Source organism: Lissotriton vulgaris, chromosome 11, assembly GCF_964263255.1.
Source record: "Lissotriton vulgaris chromosome 11, aLisVul1.2, whole genome shotgun sequence".
Classification (NCBI taxonomy): domain Eukaryota; kingdom Metazoa; phylum Chordata; class Amphibia; order Caudata; family Salamandridae; genus Lissotriton; species Lissotriton vulgaris.
Genome location: NC_141699.1, coordinates 278,519,195 through 278,539,276, shown reverse-complemented (window position 1 = coordinate 278,539,276; position 20,082 = coordinate 278,519,195). Strand labels below are relative to the sequence as shown.

Here is a 20,082-nt window from a genome sequence, read left to right as displayed (position 1 = left end):
AGGTTCAACTTTTGCTTCCCAAAGGAGCCCTCAAGAGGGGTTTGGACTCTGAAATGGAGTGGGGTTGCTACTCTTGCAATTTCCTTGTGCCAAAGACGGATTGGATTCTTCAGCCCATCTTAGACCTTTGACCTCTAAATGCCTTCCTGTGGGAGGGCAAATTGGAGCTGCTCACACTGACCCAGATCATCAATGCCTTGGCCCGAGTGACTGGATGATGTCCATGTACCTGCTGAACACATAGTTTCATACACCCATCCTGCAGTCCAACAGACGTTACCTGTGGTTCAAGGCGGCAATGAACATTTCAGTTTACTTTTCTCCCCTTCAGCACCTGACCAGTACCCCTAAATTGTCCCTGAAAGTGATGACGGTTTTCATTGCTTATCTTCAGAGGGCAGGGTGCTAGTTTTTACTTCCTCATTTACTGTGTATTGACGGCATAAACACAACAGTTAGCAGAGGCTTTCTTTCATTGGTGCTGTCATGGATCGGTCAGGTCAGGGCTTTACAACCCTTGACACAAAATCAGGACATTCAGGCTATGTTTCTGATATTTTAGGCTCATTCCTGGGTCTCCATGAGAGTACATTTGTGACTTCTTGGCCTTGTAACCTCCGGCATCCTCCTAGTGTATTGAGCAAGGTGGCATATGCAGGCTCTACAATGGAATCCAAAACTGTCTTTTGATCAGGCATCCGCTTTGGGATGTTCTCCTGTTTCAGCAATAGGGAAGGCTCCTTCACCTGAATCTTCTCAAGCTAATACTCCATGCATGGACATTGAGTGACAACAGTTGATTGCGTTTGATCTGCCCCCAGAAGTGGTGGGTGTCATCCTCGCTTCTAGACATCCTTCCACAAAGTCCATTTATGTCTGACACTGGGACAGATTTGTGCGCTGGGGTGCTCTCCGCAAGACTGACCCTTTACAAGCCAAGCTGTCAGATATTCTTTTGTTTGTTTTGATGTTTTTCTTACCTAGGACTTGCAGTGGGCTCTACTAAAGGTTATTTGCCTACCCTTTTGTCCTTTCGCCAGATTAGCCGTCCTTGTTTGAATTAACTTTTGTGATGAGATTTATTAAAGGTTTGACTCACATGTTCCTTCCCACACTGTTTGTGATGCTACAGTTGGACATTACCTTGATCTTAATGTTTCCTATTAGCACTTTCTTTGAGTTGATTCATAGTTGGTTGTTGCATCTCCTGACTTTAAAGACTATCATCCACATTGCGATTACATCAGCTCATCTTGTGAATGAACTCCCAACACTTTCAATGCAAACGGCATACTCTTTGTTTTTCCAAGACAAGTTGGTAATAAGGACTTGGGCGGCATTCTTGCCAAAGGCCATGACTCCCTTTCGCGTTGGAGATATCCTTCGGTCCCTTCCTCCCATGACATACCTCTGTGATCTTTGTCGGGTAGTTCAAAACTTCTGTCAACGCTATACTCGTTCCATTCATTCATATCCCTCTCCTTCAAGGCCTATGGCTTCCTACTCAGACAGTCTGCCACAGTATTTTTGCTACCCACTGCATGCTCAAATCTGTAGTTAAAATCTTGCAAGTCCATTGACATCTTAGCTATTCTGGCAGAAGCTCTGAGTAGGCCTCCTGTTTTTAGGAGTTTTGTTAGCGGCTTGTGATCGCTGCTAAGATAAATACAATAGCCCACATGAGTTTCCTAAAATGAACCAAGAATCCCTTTAACAATGACAGAGTTCTTTTATTTGGAGGGAGTGAGTGATCTTGAAGTGTATGCACAAATTATCTCCTTTACTTTCTTTGTCCTTCTGCGACAAAACTGCTCTGAAACCTTTTCCACTAGTATCTGTGATGATTGTGCTGGATGCCTTGGCATCAAAACCTTGAGGAGGATTTGAATTGCAAATGGTTCATTTTCAAAGCCTCAGATGCCTCGTGACACTCTGGTGACCACAAATACTGGTATGATTCTTAAGTACATGTGAAAGAACTTAGCTTATATCAGAAATGTTCAGTATACATTTTGAGTAAAACTCCGTATGCCCCAAAAAAGTATCCCAGGGCTCCAGAGCAGAGACAATTTAAGGGTTTCATTTAACTTCAGCCTCAGTTTGATGCCTTCACCAGACAGCACATTCCAAAGTTAAAACGTCCCTTAATTTAGGTTTTGCAGCCAAACCTTTCTTCTCTACAATGCCCAGCACTTCATGCAGAATGCCTTCATGTTCCTCCCTTGTCCCATTATCAGTACATCACCTTGGGAGTGCAAGACCTCAGACAGTTCTCCAAATAATCCTGTCATCAATCTCTGAAAAAGTGTTGCAGTAGAGGCTAACTTAAAAGGCAGGCAGCAGAAATTTAAAATCCTAAAAAGTATCACAAATATGCTTAAACTTTTGCTCCTAAAATCTAAAATGACCTGTTGGTATGGTGCCGCTAAGGAGAACCAGTTAAGACTCACAGTTCTGGCCAGCATTTCATCATTTTTTGGCAAAGGAAATTGGTGAACCAAGATATTACTGTTGAGGTCCCTTGGATCCACACATAACCATAAAGACCCTTTGACCACCGAGCGATGACAAGAAGGGCCACCCACTCTAAGGATTCCAGTCTTTCAAGGATTCTTGTGTTAAGGAGATTTCCCAGTTCTTTCTTTACTACCTCCTTTCTTTCAGGGTATGTTCTTGACATGTATTTTGTACTGTGGGTACTGCATCTTTTTTCAAAACAATCTTATGTACAAAGCCTTTGAGCCTTCCTAAACCTTCTGTCACATTCCTTGATACTTACCCTGAACAGCTTTCCCCAGTGTTTCGCCTTTGTAGATAACAAGTGCTTGCTTTGGACTATTTGGATCCAGCATTCATGGCCCCGAAAACTGAAGGTCCTTCCTTGGCTTCTTAAAGTTTAGAGTTTGCCCGCCTATTTTTAATAAACCTAAACTTCAGTGCTCTGAAGCCAATCATTTCATAGGTATCATCTATATAACTATACCAATCAATATCAATAGGTTGTACGAAATTCTGAAGCTCGCCAGCAGATTTCTTCTCCTAGACCTCCTTAGCTGCTTGCCTCTGGAGTTGACATAATCATTAATATTCAAACCCACCTTTCTTTCATCCTTAGCAATGCAAAAATTGATGCTCTCCTCATATTCGCTCTCTGATGCACTCCTTTCTGCTCTTTCACATTCAACACATGCCTGGATTTACTTCTACACCCTACACACGCTCACTTTAGTAAAATGTCCTTTCAGGCTGCAGTATATTCGCCAGGCATTTATTGCTGTGGGTCAAGTGACTCTCACTCCCACAGCTAAAACATTTTAACAGTGTATTCAAAATCTTGTTGTTGCAGTTAGAGTATTACTAAATCAAATTGTTCCTCTCCTTTCAAGAATTTATCTTACCTACAAAATCAGTAAATTGGTATTTGTTCTTTGGCAGAGATGTAGGGGCCAATTAAATTCCTTGCGGATGGCCCATTATTCCGCTAGGGTGAGAGAGTAAATTACTCCGTCACCCTAGTGAAAGGATCACCCCCAGATTTATAAATGACTGCCATGCGTGCTGTCATTTATAAAGCATTGCCAGCTGGTTCCTGTCAATTCACTTTGCTGTTTGATGCAGAGTTCCGTCAATATGAAAGACCCCTGCACTAAACAGTTTTCTATTTTTATGAGGTTTCTTTTTTGAAAATAAAAAAGACAATGCTCCCTTCACCATGGGAGCACTTTCCCACGGTGAGAGGAGCATTTAGCAGTTTTCATTTCCTCTTAGCGTTAGGCTTTTCCTGGTGATGACAAGCAGTGAAAACTGACCTCCAATTCCGCTCATCTAAATCAAGTGGGCGAAATTTGAGTTCTGCCTTTGACTCCACAGGACCGCGGAGGTGTTGAATTATGGCAGAGAAATAGTAGTGTTCGCTATGATTAAACCTTTAGTCCGCTCACATCTAAATTGAGTGGGGGACCATTATCTTGGTGGTAAGCATACTTCACCACTGTTGAGGTGGACTATGCCTATCGACAAGATGTAAACTGGGTCCATCGTCATTAACCGTCTCAATTTTACCCTGTGCTCGATGGACAATTTTGTTACAATTTATAGAAACACAAACTATTGGTGCACCATAGTTATCAAGAGCAGCTGGTGCATTCAGAAAATAATTTCTCCCACCGGCCCCAAGTATTTTCTGGGTACTTGGTTAAAAACGCACAATCCTTCAGGACCTAGTGATTTAAGTAAGATCTTCTTGATCTTACCAGCAGATAGATCTACCGTCCTGTCTTCAAATGTGAAGAGCTAATTTTGAAACACATTTTTACATTCTTGATACTGTAGCACCAGTTCACCAGGTGATGACAAGAATGGTTGTGGATGTCTCAGGTAAAATGGTTGAACCATAATATTGTCACACATTAGGTTAAACATAGTATATATAAACACAAATGTTAAAGGTAAGAGAAATGTCTGTGTTCTCTGCAGGGTCAAATTAGTCAATGAAGGATTGTGAAATGAAATCTTTATAAAGTGAAATTCCAGGTTTCACTTTGTTATCAAATGCACCAATCAGGCTTAAAGTGTATTCCTGACAACAAAGAAAATGAAACTGGAGCCAGTGACGTGACTCGTAGGCGCAGAGCACGTACTCCGATGTGTAGTTGATGCACAGGTGATGTGGTCCATCAATGCTTGGATGATGATGCTGGTAGCACGTGCTCGTTTTGTTGTGGCGTTCGCAAGGAAAGCGCGAGGTCGGGTGGCCGGTAACGTTGTTGAGTGTGCACTCACTTGTCGAGACTCGGAAAACATCCAGACAGTAGGTATGAAACCTCACTATGCCTGTAAAGTTGCAGATAATAAACAGTGCTTAAATGCTTGTCGTCAAATTTCTGTTGTATAAAGAGATGTACTGCTCAAGTTGATCACTTCTAATAGATTTATTGTGGTAATAACCGAACACTGCAAAGAGCACAGGTGTAGTCCACAGGGCGTCCAAATGGAGCAAAAAACAATGAGTATATGACTCATTGTTTTTTGCTCCATTTGTATTCAAGCTGTGTTTCTGGACACTCTTTTTTTGTTTAAATAAGTATAACCGGGGACTAAGAGTGTTTCCTCATTCTCCCTATCTCTCTTTTTGTTGTTGTGTAGTCCACAGGGCACCAGCACGTCCTCTAGTTAACAGCATCTTCTGCCCCATGATTCAAAGAATACATTCCTATGTAAATATACATGGGGAACATACCAATGTAAAGGTTCCAGGGTGGACCCTACGCCTCATATATGAACACATTGACTCACCGATGGGCAGAGTATGACCTAGGTGTGAAGGACAACACCTGCATTAGCACAGTACTGACGCAGAGGTGGGCTGCAGGCAGTGCACATCCAGGCTGCGAAGCAGCAGCACAACACTAACACCATGGGGGGCTGTAGAGGAAGCACATTGTTTATAACGGTTTGTTTCTTCCCTAGATTGCAGTATATCTGACTTTCATGTTGCAGTGGGCCACAAGTCACCAAGGGGCAAATTTACAAGCCCACTTTTTGTGAAGTTTCGGTGGGGCACATGGCTTAGCCATGTCTACACGGCTTGGTAAAGCCCCTCTGCGTGGCTTTTGATGGCCTTGTAGATATCAAGTAAGGCCAGGCACCACAAATGGCTGCCATGCCCTACTCCGCTTGAAAGAAGCGTTCCATGAGTGTTGCTGTGGGTTTTCCCACTCAACACCCATGGAATTTGATGTTGCCCCAGATTTATAACATCAGACAAGCCTGGGGCAGGGCCAAAATCTTGCGCCCCCCTAGAGCAGGTGTATGTAATGTTTACATATCTCCTCGTTTTTACCTCTTTCCACGTGTACTGCATTCTGCATCACAGAAAGAGGAAATCTCCTCTTGTGATTATTTTTGCAGGAAGGTTCCCATTCCTGCACAAAAACAATCAACAACGCAGACACCTTTGCACCCACCCTTGTACCACGGAGCAAAGGTACCTGCGTTGGCGCACGGTTGCAATATGTGGGCCGGAACTGGCTGAAAGGACAGGAATGCACAGTATCTTGTAAATAGGGTGCATTCCTATCCTTTCGAATTGGCATAGGGCGACGCAGTAAAATGGTTTGCAACGCTGCCCTATGCAATTCCTTGTAAACATGCCCCTAAGTGTCTGTATCTCTCTCTTCCTCTCAGGGGTTGGGCTGAGAGACGTCTTCTGTGATGTGCACTGATGGTCTCTTCCTTCTCAGGTATTGACAGCTGGATCAACCTGACCTACGTGGACCCAGATGAGGAGGTGCAAGGGGAGATTCACCTTGAGATACACGTGGTGGAGAATCAGCAGAGGCGAACCCTGCACTGCCATGTGCTGGAAGCCAGGTAGGGTTGTACGCACTTCATTCTCAAGCTTGTTTACGATTCATGCCTCTTTGCCCTCTTCTGCCCAGTGGTCTGTCCATCTCTCAGCTGAGCTGACATCAGCAAATCCAAGGGGCACATTCAGGGGGGCTGGTGCTGGACAAGGAGCTATAAAGACAAAACAAAAATCAAACAATAATCAAAAGAGCGTTTCAAGGACGACCAGAGGAAACAAACAAGTAGAATTAAAAAAGGCAATAATAGCAAACATAGAGAAAAAGAGCGGGCTTGCAACCATTTTGAAAAATTTGGCAACAATTCATCAGGGCAAGATGCGCCAACCTCTGCACTTGTGTTTTAGGGACCTTGCGAAAAAAAAAGCCAGGAAGCAGGTGGATATTGACGTCCATAGAATTCCTTCAAGTTAGTGCAGCCTCAAATAAAACGTTGTTGAAAATTCACCCTGAACATGTTTTGTTGCCATGAAAAGTTCTAAGGTATCTTAACTGCAACTAAATCTGCAACCAGTGCAGGGTTAGGAGATAATGGTGCATCCACGTGAAGGCTGCAGATGCTGTATTCACTCAACTCTCCACGCCCGCATCATCTAGAGTTGGGAGAATCGCTGAATTTCTTACAGTGAAGATAATACCAGCTCTGCTGTTGAAACACTACAACCTGTGCTGGTATTCTCGCTGACAAGGTGCTGGAAGGCCTGCCCCTTCCAGGATAGATCTTCCCATGCCACGTACGCCATTTTGTTTTGTACAGAGGCTGCCATGCACAACATGGCCTTCATTAGCTGGAAAAAATGATCAGTGTCACACTTGAAACAGAGAAAAATCCTGGCACTTTAGGGAAACTGATTCTAAATTTTCTTAGAAAAATACAAATCTGTCATATCGCTTTGCATGGCAGGTTATCCAGTAATGTGAAATGTAACAAAAGTGCTTTCACCATATTGGTGCAACCGCAAGCTCTTTCAGGGAAAATCCAAGCGGTATGGGTGCTGATCCCTAGATACGGCAAGTGGAATGCTAGTGGGTCACTGCATCTGCTAAACTAGACACTTGGCAACCTGCCCCTTACCCCTTGTAGTAAAAACATTGGGCATATATATATATATATACACACAGCAGACGAAGGCGCGATGCCGAAACGCGTTCTGTTTTGATTTGACTGTTTAATAAATCCTAGAGCCTTGTAAATTGAGTTGTGGAGTGCCGTCCATTGTTTTGCTGCTGTAAAGGAATTTGGAGCGTTTATATATATATATATATATATATATATATATATATATATATATATGATAGCTTAATTTTTATCAGCGAAATACTTAAATTTTCTTTGAAAAGGCATGAATGGTAAAAGTATATGCGCTTATAAATAAATATATATTTCTATGTATTTTTATACACACATATATAAAAGTTACGAAAACGCCATTCATCGCCAATTCCTCAAGAATAACGAGAGTGAGCCCAGAATACGTGCAAAGTTCATCGGTGATTTATTTTCCAATCACACCAGCCATCCGCCATAACGCGTTTCACCTCCCAAACGAGGCTTGATCACATATATAAAAGTATGTATGTGCACACATACATAAACGTATGTATGTGTTTATATATCTTTACATATATATGTGTGTGTGTGTAAAAACATACTTACTGTTACATATACATATATTTATATGTAAAAAAAATACATGTATGTATATATTTACCCATAACAACCCTCTACCCTTAAACCCATACCCACCTAAACTCTAAAAAAATCCCCTGCCACCCAAAAACCCATAACCACCCTAAAAATGTCCTTGCCACCTAAAAACCCACACCCACCCTAAACCCTAAAAATTCCCCTTTCAACCAAAAACCAATACCGACCATAAACACTAAGAATTCCCTTGCCCCCCAAAAAACCCATACACATCTTAAACTCTAAAAATCCCTCTCCTACCCAAAAACACATACCCATCCTAAACCTTAAAAATTCCCTTGCCACCCAAAAACTCATACCCACTCTAAACCCTGAAAATTCCCTTGCCACCTAAAACCCATACCCACCCAAAACCCTAAAAATTCCATTACCAGCCAAAACGTATACACACACTAAAAAGTCCCATACCACCCGAGAACCCATACCCACCCTAAATCCTAAAAAATACTTAACATGGAGATTGGTGTAAACCTTTCTTTGACTGCAAATTGAGAGGCATTTGTAAAGTAAACTATATGACAATCGTGCTAGGGCACAGGTGAGAAAGAATCGACTGTAGGACGTCAATTTTTATTTTAACATGCAACAATATTTTAATATCTGTGAACGATTTGGCCACGTACTTCATAATATATTTTAATAGTTAGGAAAGTACAAATGAAGCTCAATTTTTTTGTAATTCTGATAATGTGATGGAAACAGATTTTAATAGGATCAAAACAAATTAAGGCGCTTTGTTCGGTGATGCACAAATGATAAATATTCACTGAACCCCTATTTTCACACATTATCTTTTGTTCCATGTACCGTTTTATCACTACAACTGCATGTTTGTGAAAATGTAGTGGCCATTTCACTGCAAAATGTGCTGCATTTAAATGAGTGTGTTACTACGCCATGCTTTGGTAATATGTTTGTGACAGTGCGCCCCCAAATCCATACCACTCTCCTGCTGAATGGGCGTGGTTCATTTGCTACACTTGCTCTTTGTGTGACGCTTGGATGTTTTATTATTCCTATGACGTCAGTGAAGTAACATTGATGGCAGCACCCCCACCCCCACTCTGAAAATGATTTCAGCACCACTGTCTTCTGCTGTTTATACAGTCAGCTCTGGATGTAATCCTGTTAGAATTGGGGTCCTTGGCCTGATGTATCAAAGGGTTTTACTGCAATATCTTGTCTGTCTCTCTTTATCTCTTGCACTGCAATAATATTTTATAGGCATGTCCTTCAGGTTGGGAAGCATTGTCACAGTTTGTCACAGAAGTCTTTCACTCACTGCCTGATAGATCTTCTACTGTCCTTGCCGTCAGCTCTCCGTATAATCCTAGTAGAATTAGGAGCCTAGGCCTGACATACCCAAGGGTTTTACTCAGTCTGTCTTCGGGGAAATGAGTTAACAATTAAGGGCCTTGGTTCTGTGATTTAGCACTGGTAAGGGGTTGCTCTTCTTGCTGAATTCCCTATAATAGCAGCTCTGCTTTCTAATATAGCTGGGCAGCATGTGGGTTTTCCAGTAGTCTGTATGCTTTTTACAGCAACAGATTGTTGTTCCTCTCTCTATTTTGAGTCTTTGTCTCTGGTATGTGGCATTCTTTTTGTATTGTATTGTATTGTATATTGGATTTATATAGCGCTAGCCTTGGGAAGCCGTCCTGGCTTTTCCCTGTGAGATAGCCCCTACAGGGCATCCCCAAGGTGAAAGCCAGGCATCCCGCCGCGGGGTGCCGTTGTGGAGATTAAGCAAGCTTAATGCCCAGAGTTGCAGAGTGTGAACCCATGATTAGGTCAGGCACCGAAGCGAGAATTATCGAGTCCGTGGACATTTGCGCTCAAGACCCTGCCGCATCGGGAATTGAACCCTGGTCCCGGGTCTGACCTCTGCTTCAGGGTCTGCCTGCTCTAACCAGTGAGCCACACTTCTCCACTAGGGTCTTTCTTTACTTGTTTTTCTCACTTTGCATAGATTCAACATGAAGAGTCTTGTTCTTGCTTTCACCCAGATTCATCTGGACCAGTGTGGTTTGTCTTCCTATTCCAGGTAGTAGTTGGTGCTACCATTGCATCTGGGATGTCTCTGTGGACCTTAAGTACTTCTTTACTGAAACAGCAGACACTAGCCTCCTGGTTTGACATTAGCAGGTATCACAATTGCACCTGGGACATCTTTGTGGACCTTCAGTACTTCTTTACAGAACAGCAGGTGCCTTCTTCCTGGTTTGGCATTAGTTAGTTTGACTATTGCATCTGGGACATCTTTGTGGACCTTGAGTACTACTTTACAGAAGAGCAGGTGCTAGTCTCCTTGTTTGCCATTAGTTGGTATCATCGTTGCATCTGGGACATCTTTGTGGACCTTCCGTACTTCTTTACAGAACAGCAGGTGCATGCCTCTGGTTTGACATTAGTTGGTATCACCATTGCATCTAGGACATTTTTGTGGACATTCAGGTCTTCACTACAGAAGATAAGGTGCATGCCCCTGGTTTGACATTAGTTGGTATCAGCATTGCATCTGGGACATCTTTGTGGACATTCAATACTTCTTTACAGAACAGCGGGTGCCTTCTTCCTGGTTTGGCATTAGTTGGTATCACTATTGCATTTGGGACATCTTTGTGGACCTTGAGTACTACTTTATAGAAGAGCAGGTGCTAGCCTCCGCCTTTGGCATTAGTTGGTTTGACTATTGCATCTGGGACATCTTTGTGGACATTCAGTACTTCTTTGCAGAACAGCAGGCATTAGCCTCCTGGTTTGACATTAGTTGGTATCACCATTGCATCCGGGACATATTTGTGGACCTTCAGTACTTCTTTACAGAAACAGCAGGCATTAGTCTCCTGGTTTGACATTAGTTAGTATCACCATTGCATCTAGAAAATCTTTGTGGACCTTTAGTAATTCTTTACAGAAGAGCAGGTGCATGCCTTCTGGTTTGGCATTAGTTGGTATCACCATTGCATCTAGAACATCTTTGTGGACCTTTAGTAATTCTTTACAGAAGAGCAGGTGCATGCCTTCTGGTTTGACATTAGTTGGTATCACCATTGCATGTGGGACATCTTTGTTGACCTTCAGTACTTCTTTGCAGAAGAGCAGGTGCATGCCTTCTGGTTTGGCATTAGTTGGTATTGTAAGAAGGGTGCAAAGACAACCAGTAACCAAAGACCCTTCTCTGTGTTGCCCGGCGGTATCGCCTCTATGACCCACCAATATTAATCAATGAAGAAGCAGGCGCTGGAGACTGAAAGGCAGGAAACGGGGTTTTATTCTCTCCAGAGGAGAACACATCAATTCGGACAGCAAGTATCGTCACGAGGTGCTCTGCTCGCATCTCGGAGGCCTGGCCTTTTATACATAGGATTAGGATCTTTATTACATGTAACACATTCTTGTAACATTTTGGCATGTGAAAGAACATCCTCGGAATCTCCCCTTCGGGCCCGTTCCCACATATATTTGCAGTTGAATTCCCCACCCCGGTCACAACAGGTGATGATTATCGCGCAGCTGGACATTCCGCCGATTCACGGAATGTGTGGAGTTTGATCGGATCTCATAGGGTGGGGGCTTTGATCAACTCGAGGGCCCTTTGATGGGCAGGGGAAGCTTCCTACTGTACGGGGTAATAAACAGTATCCGCAGGGCCAGGTGGCGGCCTGGGAACAAGGAAGACAAACGGGGACACAGGAAAAGGGGTTTTGTATCAAAGGACCTAAGACCATGAAAGGAATGAAGGGAGGTGTCGCGCTGGGAACAGGATGGGATTCTGTGGCAGAGCTGCGCTGAAGAGGAGTTTATGGCCCAAGGCATGTGAGAGCGAGGGGGTTGTCAGCGTGCGGGGGATACCTGCGAGGATAGGAGAGCGAGAGACGCGCTGGCTATCAGGGAAGGGGCAGGGAGGCCATATCGCTTAAGATGGCTGCCGCTTACGCGCACGAATGAGCTCAGAAAGGGCAAGATGGCGCCAATAATGTTGACGTTTGCAGCCTAACCTTTAACAGTCCTCCCTTTTCAACATATCCTAGCCAACTTGCTCACTCAATGTCAATCTTCATCAAATTCTTAACCTCGGCATCATATAATGCTCCCATACGTTCGTTTCCAAAGTCCACAGTCTTAGGGCAGATACAATTCACACATAATGAACACAGAGGTGGCAGGCATTGAATTTTCAAGCATAAACCGCATATTATGACCACAGGAATCAGGATAATGGTGAATAGTCTCCAGCCCCAGTTCTTAATGGTGTTCCAGAACCAACCACCAAGCGACCATTCCTCTTGTTCCTGGTGGACTTCCGAAGAAAGTCTGTGGAGATGCTCGATGGCTTTGTACACTGAGGGTGAGTTGTCCGGTATGTATGTACAGCAGCTAGACCCAATGATGCGGCATGCTCCACCACGGTCCGCAAGAACCACATCTAGGACAAGGCGGTTCTGGAGGGCCACCAAGCGGACCGCTTGGAGTTCGGCGGTGTTGTTAGCAAAGATACCAGCTGTGATGTTCATTGTGGTCTCAACTGCCTGAGTTAGATGTCGGATGGCACGGCTGTTTGCCATCGGGCCCCAGAGGGGAACGAGTCCCTTCATAGCATCGAGGAATTGCGCTCCTGTGGAGTCGGCTTGTCCAAGATCCCTGGCTCGTTTTTGTCTATGATGATTCGCTGGAGCCACATAAGTCGGGGGGAGGACGAAGGAGATGAAACAGGTGCCCCCCCAGCCTTTGGGGAGCCAAGTGTAAGCCTTCGTGCCACAGACGAAATACATGTTAGGGGATGACACAAAGGAAGGTGGGTCGGCGGAGTCCAAAGTTCTGGTAAAACGACAAGCACTGTGGCCTACCAGCTGTGTCCCAAGCCCTTCTATGCACAGGTGGCCTGTGACGTTGATGACTGACAGGGCCACGGTCAGGGTGGCGGCCGTTCGTTTCCGCAGGTAGGAGAAGGTGGGTCTGGTTGGATTGTTGAACACCTGCATTTCAATTTGCTCTTTAGCAGGAATGTCCAAGTGGATTGTGTTGTTGGTGGTCTGTGGGCAGAAGTGTGTCTTTGTTTCGTTCCGCCAGACCCCGTGGTAGAAATGCGCTACGGTTTTGCTGGAGGTGGCATTGTCCTTAAAGCTTTCTTGCAGGAGGATCAGCCAAGCAAGGCAGGAGCCGTGAACTGAGAAAGGTGAAGGGATGAATGGTATCGAGTGTCCAGTGGCGTGGGGCAGCAACCCACAGATCCAACAGTTGGTGGCATTGGTGGCGAGGTTGTGCTGGTGAAGTAGTTGTACGAAAGAGTTATTCCAAAACTCCTTTCGCCTCTCTCTGAGCTGAGGAGAGAGCGAAATCAGATAATGTTCCTTCATGGTGGTAGGTTGAGCAGTGGTCAGGAATGTTTCGTGGGCAGGTGCATTTTCTTCCACAATCCAGAGTGTGGTCATGAGGAGAAAGCAGAAAAGGATCGTGATGAAGAGTGCAATTGTCTTTAAATTGTGGAGTTTGTCTGCTCTTGGGTTTCTGTAGTGGGTATTTCCTGTTGCTTCCATCATCTTCTTATTTGGCGCTTCCATCATCTTCTTATCTGGCGCTTCCATCATCTTCAAGGTGCTCGGTGGTGGGCAGAACCTCAGACTTCGTTTTGCTTCTCTCCCGGTAACCCTTGGTTGTGTTTAGGTCACCGTTCTGAGATTCAATTTAGTCCGTGGTCTGCTTAACTGGAGCTTCCTCCCTTCGGCGCAGGAAATACCCTTCTCTGGATGGTACAGTAGGATCAGAGAATTTTGAGAGTTCAAGTGCTTCGGTATCAGGATAGCAGGCTAGTGACGGTCGGTCTTTGTTCAGGAGCTCTTCTTGGTTGCCGATGTGTTCTGTCGTGGCCAGGGTTGAGGAGATCTTCTTACAGTGGTGTGCATGCACCCAGTTGCGTTTTCCTTCCACTCGAAGTGCTGTTCGGGTGGTGATGAGGACTTGCCAGGGGCCCGTCCACCTGGGTTCCAGACTCTGGGTACGCTGGAAATTCCGGATCAGGACGAACTCCCCAGGTTGGATGGTGTGTCCGGGACCCCTGGAAGTGTCAGGGATGGCATGCAGCACCTGTTGATGGATAACAGACAGTGTTTTAGTCAACTGGCATAAGTAATCAGACATTAAGACGTCCGGGACGTCATGAATGGAAGTTGGTTTCGGTGCAGACCAGACATTCATAGGTCGGCCGAATACAACTTCGTATGGTGTCAAGTGGTGTTTGGTAGGGGTGGAACGCATTGAGAGCAATGCCAGTGGGAGTGCGTCCGGCCATTTCAGTCCTGTGGTAGCCACTATTTTGGCCAATTTTAGTTTCAGTGTGGCATTATGTCGTTCGACTAGACCAGCAGATTGGGGGTGGAAGACTGCGTGGAATTTTTGTTTTACACCCAACCCTTTCAAAATAAGTTGGATAACTTCTGCTACGAAGTGGGGGCCGTTGTCGCTCCACAAAATTCGACAAAGGCCGTAACGGGGGAAGAACTCCTTCAACAGGACTTTTGCTGTGGCCATAGCAGTGTTGTCACGGGTTGGGTATGCTTCCACCCATTTGCTAAATGCGCATACCACAACGAATACATATTTCAGGCCTTGACATCTGTCTAGTTGGATGTAGTCCATCTGCAGGACTTCAAACGGGTGATTTGGGACTCCAAACCCTCCCCGGGGTACTACAGTTCCTTTCCCGGGGTTGTGTTGCAGGCATATCAAGCATTGTTGAACCAGGCGTTTGGCGGAGTCTGTGATTTTATCGTTGTGCCAAACTCTGGAGACAAGTTCAATCATGGGGGCTGATCCTATATGGGCAGGGGAGTGTGCCATAGTCAGTATGGGAATCAGGTACGAGTCAGGTAGCAACCATCTGTTTGTGTCTTTTGTCCGCCAGCAGCCTTCGTCATCTTTTAATCCCACCCGTGTCCATTCTGTTAGTTCGTGCTGTGTGCTGGCCATTTGAATGTCCCTAATAGTGTCCCTAGCATCAGTCCATTTTTCTGCTTGTGACCTGGTCACGTACATATGTGTTGTTGTCCTACTCTCAGCTGTCGTTCGGGCAGTGATGTCAGCTAGTGCATTTCCCTGTCCTATAATGTCTGTCACTCTTTTGTGTGCCTGGCATTTGATGACTGCAAGCCTCTTAGGGAGAAGGACGGCTTCGATCAAGGCGGAGACTATATCCCCGTGCAAAATGGGGGTGCCGTGTGAGGTCAAGAATCCCCTCTCCCTCCAAAGGAGCCCAAAATGGTGAACCACCCCAAAGGCATACTGGCTGTCGGTGTAAATGTTCGCTGTGGTTCCTGCGGCTAGAATGCAGGCTCGTGTTAGGGCAATCAGTTCCGCTGCCTGGGCAGATCGTTGTGTGATGCGGGCTGTCTCGACTACAGTTCGAGCCGTGGTGACCGCATAGGCAGCTGAAGTGGTGCCATCGGGGAGTTTGATGCAAGAACCGTCCACCCACAGCTCTCCGTCGTGGTCAGGAAAAGCCGTGTCACTGAGGTCAACCCTGCTTCTAGTCTGTTCGTCCGTAAGGGTCACGCAGTCATGTACAGGGTGCACATTGGGATCGTTTTCTGGTAAGGGTAGCAGAGTTGCTGGGTTCAGTGTGGTGCATCTCTTCAGAGTGATGTGGGGTGCGAGCAGAGTCAGTTCGTATCCAGTCAGTCGGGCACTCGTCAGGTGTTGCGTCTTGGTTTGGTTTAGGAGGGTGTCAACTGCATGGGGTACCAGTACCGTGAGGGGATTCGAGAGCACGATCCCCTCACTCTGTCGGATAGAGATCGCAGCAGCCGCTACGGCTCGAAGGCAAGCAGGCAGGGCTCTGGCTACAGGATCAAGAGTGGCTGAGAAGTAAGCGCATGGTCGTTGCTTTGAGCCAATGGATTGGGTCAGGACAGATAAAGCGCACCCCTCCCTTTCGTGAGTGTAAAGGGAGAAGGGCTTTGTGTAATCGGGGGTACCTAACACAGGAGCCGAACAAAGGGCATCTCGTAGTTGCATGAAGGAAGCCTGACACTCAGGGGTCCAAGGGAGTGGGAAAGGGATATCCTTAGCTAGCAGTGAAAACAGTGGTTTTACTACGAGGCTAAAGTTGGGTAGCCACTGTCGGCAGAAGGAGGTGAGGCCTAGTAAGGAGCGAACCTGTTTCTGAGTCTTAGGGATGGGGGTGTCGAGAATGGTTTGGATCCGGTCAGGAGTCAGTTTCCTTCCGTCTTTGGACAAAAGGTGGCCTAGGTAAGTGACCTGGGGTTGGCAGAATTGCAACTTCTTCCTGGAGACCTTGTGGCCATTTTCTGCAAGGAAGTGCAGGAGTTGAATGGTGGCTGTGACAGCTAGTGGAGTGGTGTCGGCTGCCAAAAGGATGTCATCGACATATTGCACTAACACCACTCCATCGGGTAACTGGACTTGATCCAGTTGTCTCTTGAGGGTCTGGCTGTAGATGCTAGGGCTTTCTGTGTAGCCCTGGGGTGCTCGGCAGAACCTATATGAGCGGGCCTTTAGGGTGAAACCGAAGAGATATCGGCTGTCTGGGTGGATGGGGATGGAAAAGAATGCGTTTTTGAGGTCAATGACAGTGAAGGTGGTGGCAGTGGAGGGAATCAACGTCAGGATGGTGGTAATATCCGAGACCACAGGGTACTGGGGTACCACCACTTTGTTGATCTCTCGAAGGTCAATGATAAAGCGGTATGCTTTCTCGTCTCCTTCTCCCTGCTTCTTAATGATGGGCAAGATTGGGCTGTTGCAAACGTTGCTAACTACTTCCTCTACCACTCCTGCGTCTATCAGTGATTGGATGATTTTTACCAATGCCTTCTCGCCCTCGGGCGATATCCGATATTGTGGAAGTTTTGGGAGTGTTGCATCTGGCCGGACAGTAATGTGCACTGGGTCAATCATCATGCGCCCTACATCCGAATCCGTTTTGGCCCACAGATACGGAGGCAGAGTGTCAAGCAGGGAGGTGTCAGCGTCGGTGATGGAAAACATGTGTCTGGGAGGGCAATATCTAAGCAGAACGGGATTGTCGTAAAGAAAAACTCGGACTCCGTCTTGGGAACATCTAATCGTTGCTCTGAAGTGTTTCAATAAGTCAAGTCCCATAATTGCGTCAGGGCTATTGGAGGAAAGCAAAAACGTGGTGTCAGTGGTGTTGTTTTCTAAGTCAAAGAGGATCGGGCGGACAAAGGGTTAGTGGAGGGCGTTCCATCGTAACCTGTCGATGTTATCAATGAGCCAGACAAGGGTGCCCTTGGAATCAGTCGTTTTGATAACGCACTACGTGTTGCGCCAGTGTCTACCAGAAATGGAGACTTTGTACCCAGGACCTTAGCAGTGACGTAAGGGCCTTGCTGGTCAACATAGAGCTCAACTGGATCCCTCCCTTGCCCTAGGCAGTCCTATGCAAAGTCATGAACATCATCGTAGTCAGATTGCTGGCATTGGTTCTGTCGGGGTCGGTCGAATGTGTTTGGCCTGCCTGATCTATCATTAGCTGCGTCGTTTGGGGGCCCTCGCTGTGGTCCCCTGTTTCTTGGTCCACTTGCTATATCCCTAGGATCTCTATTTCTGATGATTTCCAAAAGAACTGGGCACTGAGATTTCCAGTGGCCCGTTCCTTTACAGAAAGCACACTGGTCCTCTCTAATGTCTGTACGTCCAATGTGGGGAGTCGAAGTGCGGTCCTTGGGAGGTGCAGTTTTAGGGACGTTCATCTGATGGTTTCCCCGGTATTGGTCTCGTCCTATAGTCACCCCTTGCAGTTGAGCAATCATCACCCTCTCCTTTAAGTCTTTCTTCTTTCTCTCTGTTGCTCTATCGCTTTCGTTTTTCTGATGTTCATAATATTGGGCCATCTGGAGGATAGCCGTAGCCTTGGAGGCTGCCCAGCTACTCTCGCTGGCCTGCAGTTTTTGTGAGACCTCTGGTGATAGACCCTTAACGTAATTCTGGACAAACAGATGGTGTCCGGTTGCAGTGGTCAAGTCCTGGCCGCTGTAATCGGAGAACACCGTTTCAAACCGGGAGAAGTATTCCGATACATCCTCCTGAGGTTTCTGGCGACAGGCCGTTACTATCGACCAGTCCACTTTCTTTTCTGGGATCAGGGTTTTTAATTTCTGTACGATTTTATCCGGGAGGTCTAAAATGGCTTTCAAAGGCTTTTGTCCGGGTTCTCGTTGTCTGTCTATGCCATCGAGTTGTGACCAGTTATGTCCAAACAGCTCAGAGTGGTCGACTTTCCGGATTTGCTTCCACACATCAGCTGGTAGACATAACCCGAAAAACAAGTCGATGTCAGCCAGGGTCATAATCGTCGATCCTAGGGCTGTACCCAACTCAGTATAGAAGGCAGTGGGGTTTTTACGCAGGTCAGGCAGAGATTTTCGGAATGTCAGAATCTCTTGCCGGTCCCATGGTTGGTAGACCCAATTGTACACTACCCTTCCCTTTGCATCTTTGTTGTTTGCGTCATCATGAGTCCCTTCACCTTGTGGAGGAACCCAGTAAGGGGCAGCCTCTCGTATCGGCATCATGGTGTTAGATTGTTCAGTTTGTGGTTCGGTCACTACGGATGTTGTGGGTTCGATTTTCGGCTTTCGTTCAGTGAGGTGGCGGAAAACCTCAAGCGTACGCGTAAGGAGGTCCGTCACATCACTCTCACTCTCATCCCCGATATCGACCTTCCGGTACAGGGTCGTTAGGCTCTGGGGACCTTTGTCTCGATACCGGTCCTCGTATGCGTTTAAGACGTGGTAACACAGTTGTACAGTAAAGTGTCGCCTGTGACTCCCTGTATAAGAGTTAAACACATCCGTGATGGACTCTTCATCTTCCCTCTTCTCTACCAGTATCTTTGCTATCTTGTCAACTCCTGCTCGCTCATTCTTGCTTAGTCTGTATGTCCTTGCAGAACCAACCCTTCGGGCCTCTGGGTCGCCCAACGTTGTCGTTTGCGTAGCATCTAATACAAGGAGTTCGGCCGGCACAGAGGCCATGGGGGCCGAAGCTGTGGTGCTACTCTCGCTTGTACCTGGGGGTAGTGGGTGCTGTGCTAAGGGTTGGGAAGGGGCATATGGAGGGGGCATGTAGATGATCGGAGGACCTAGCAGCAGATCATCGTTGGCCCGTTGTTTCGAGGGTAATTCAGGGTAGAGTGTGGAGGGCGTTCTAACCGGACACTGGCTTGACGTTTCTATTTCTGGTTTCTGTTTGGCTTCCTCTCTTTCCTTTATTTCTTTTTCTAGTTTCTGAGCCGCTAGATGGGCTGCCTTCCGCAGCTCCTTCCCCAGCCTACTCTCAGTTCTCTTTTTACGTTGTTCAGTTTCTTTGCGCCACATGCCGAAGCTATCAAGCATAGTGGGTGTCGTCTTGTTTTTACCAAGGGCTGTTTCTAGTGTATTTATTTTATCGTCATCGAAGGATCCTATCAGTGGCCACTGACTTTCTCGATCCTTTTTCGTATATTTATGCCACAGCTGGCTATAGGCTATAGCGATCAATCCATGCTTCATGAACATGTCCTTATTAGGGGTGCCTTCCAGCGGAGCCGGATGGTTCATCTCTAATAAGCGGTCCGGGCTAAACAGGCTACTAACCAGTGGGGAGAAGACAGGCATGACGGATCACAATGGGGATAATAGTCAGCACTACCTATCTTATCACTGCGTGCAAAGACTAGACAGAATATTTCTATTCTACGTTGTTTGCAGGCAGTGAATACCTCATGAACCAATTTCGGGCAATCAATGTTAGGTCAATAAATAAAAATGGTCAATGGGGAGAATGAGTAGGTTCGCAAAGGTCTGCGTCACCTACCCTTTCACTATCTGCAAAGAGGGGACCTATTCTTCCCTGTTTGCAGACAGAGAATCTCCAGAAAACAATCTGTAACAGTTAATCAATGGGGAGGGGCAATTGTTCAGTGGGGGAGAAAGATAGGTCCGACGGATGCGTACCTATCCTTCACTGTTTGTAAAGGGAGAGCCTGTT

The 20,082-nt window shown here is 46.1% G+C and overlaps 1 protein-coding gene across 1 annotated transcript in view; it reads left to right on the top strand.

Moving 5' to 3' along the window:
• The window catches only part of RASAL1 (RAS protein activator like 1), an 871,242-nt gene that overhangs the window by 298,709 nt on the left and 552,451 nt on the right, over positions 1-20,082 (top strand). Inside the window, exon 5 of the mRNA XM_086943242.1 lies at positions 6,243-6,372. Coding sequence (XP_086799368.1) covers positions 6,243-6,372 — 130 coding nt within the window. The remainder of the gene's footprint in view (positions 1-6,242; positions 6,373-20,082) is intronic.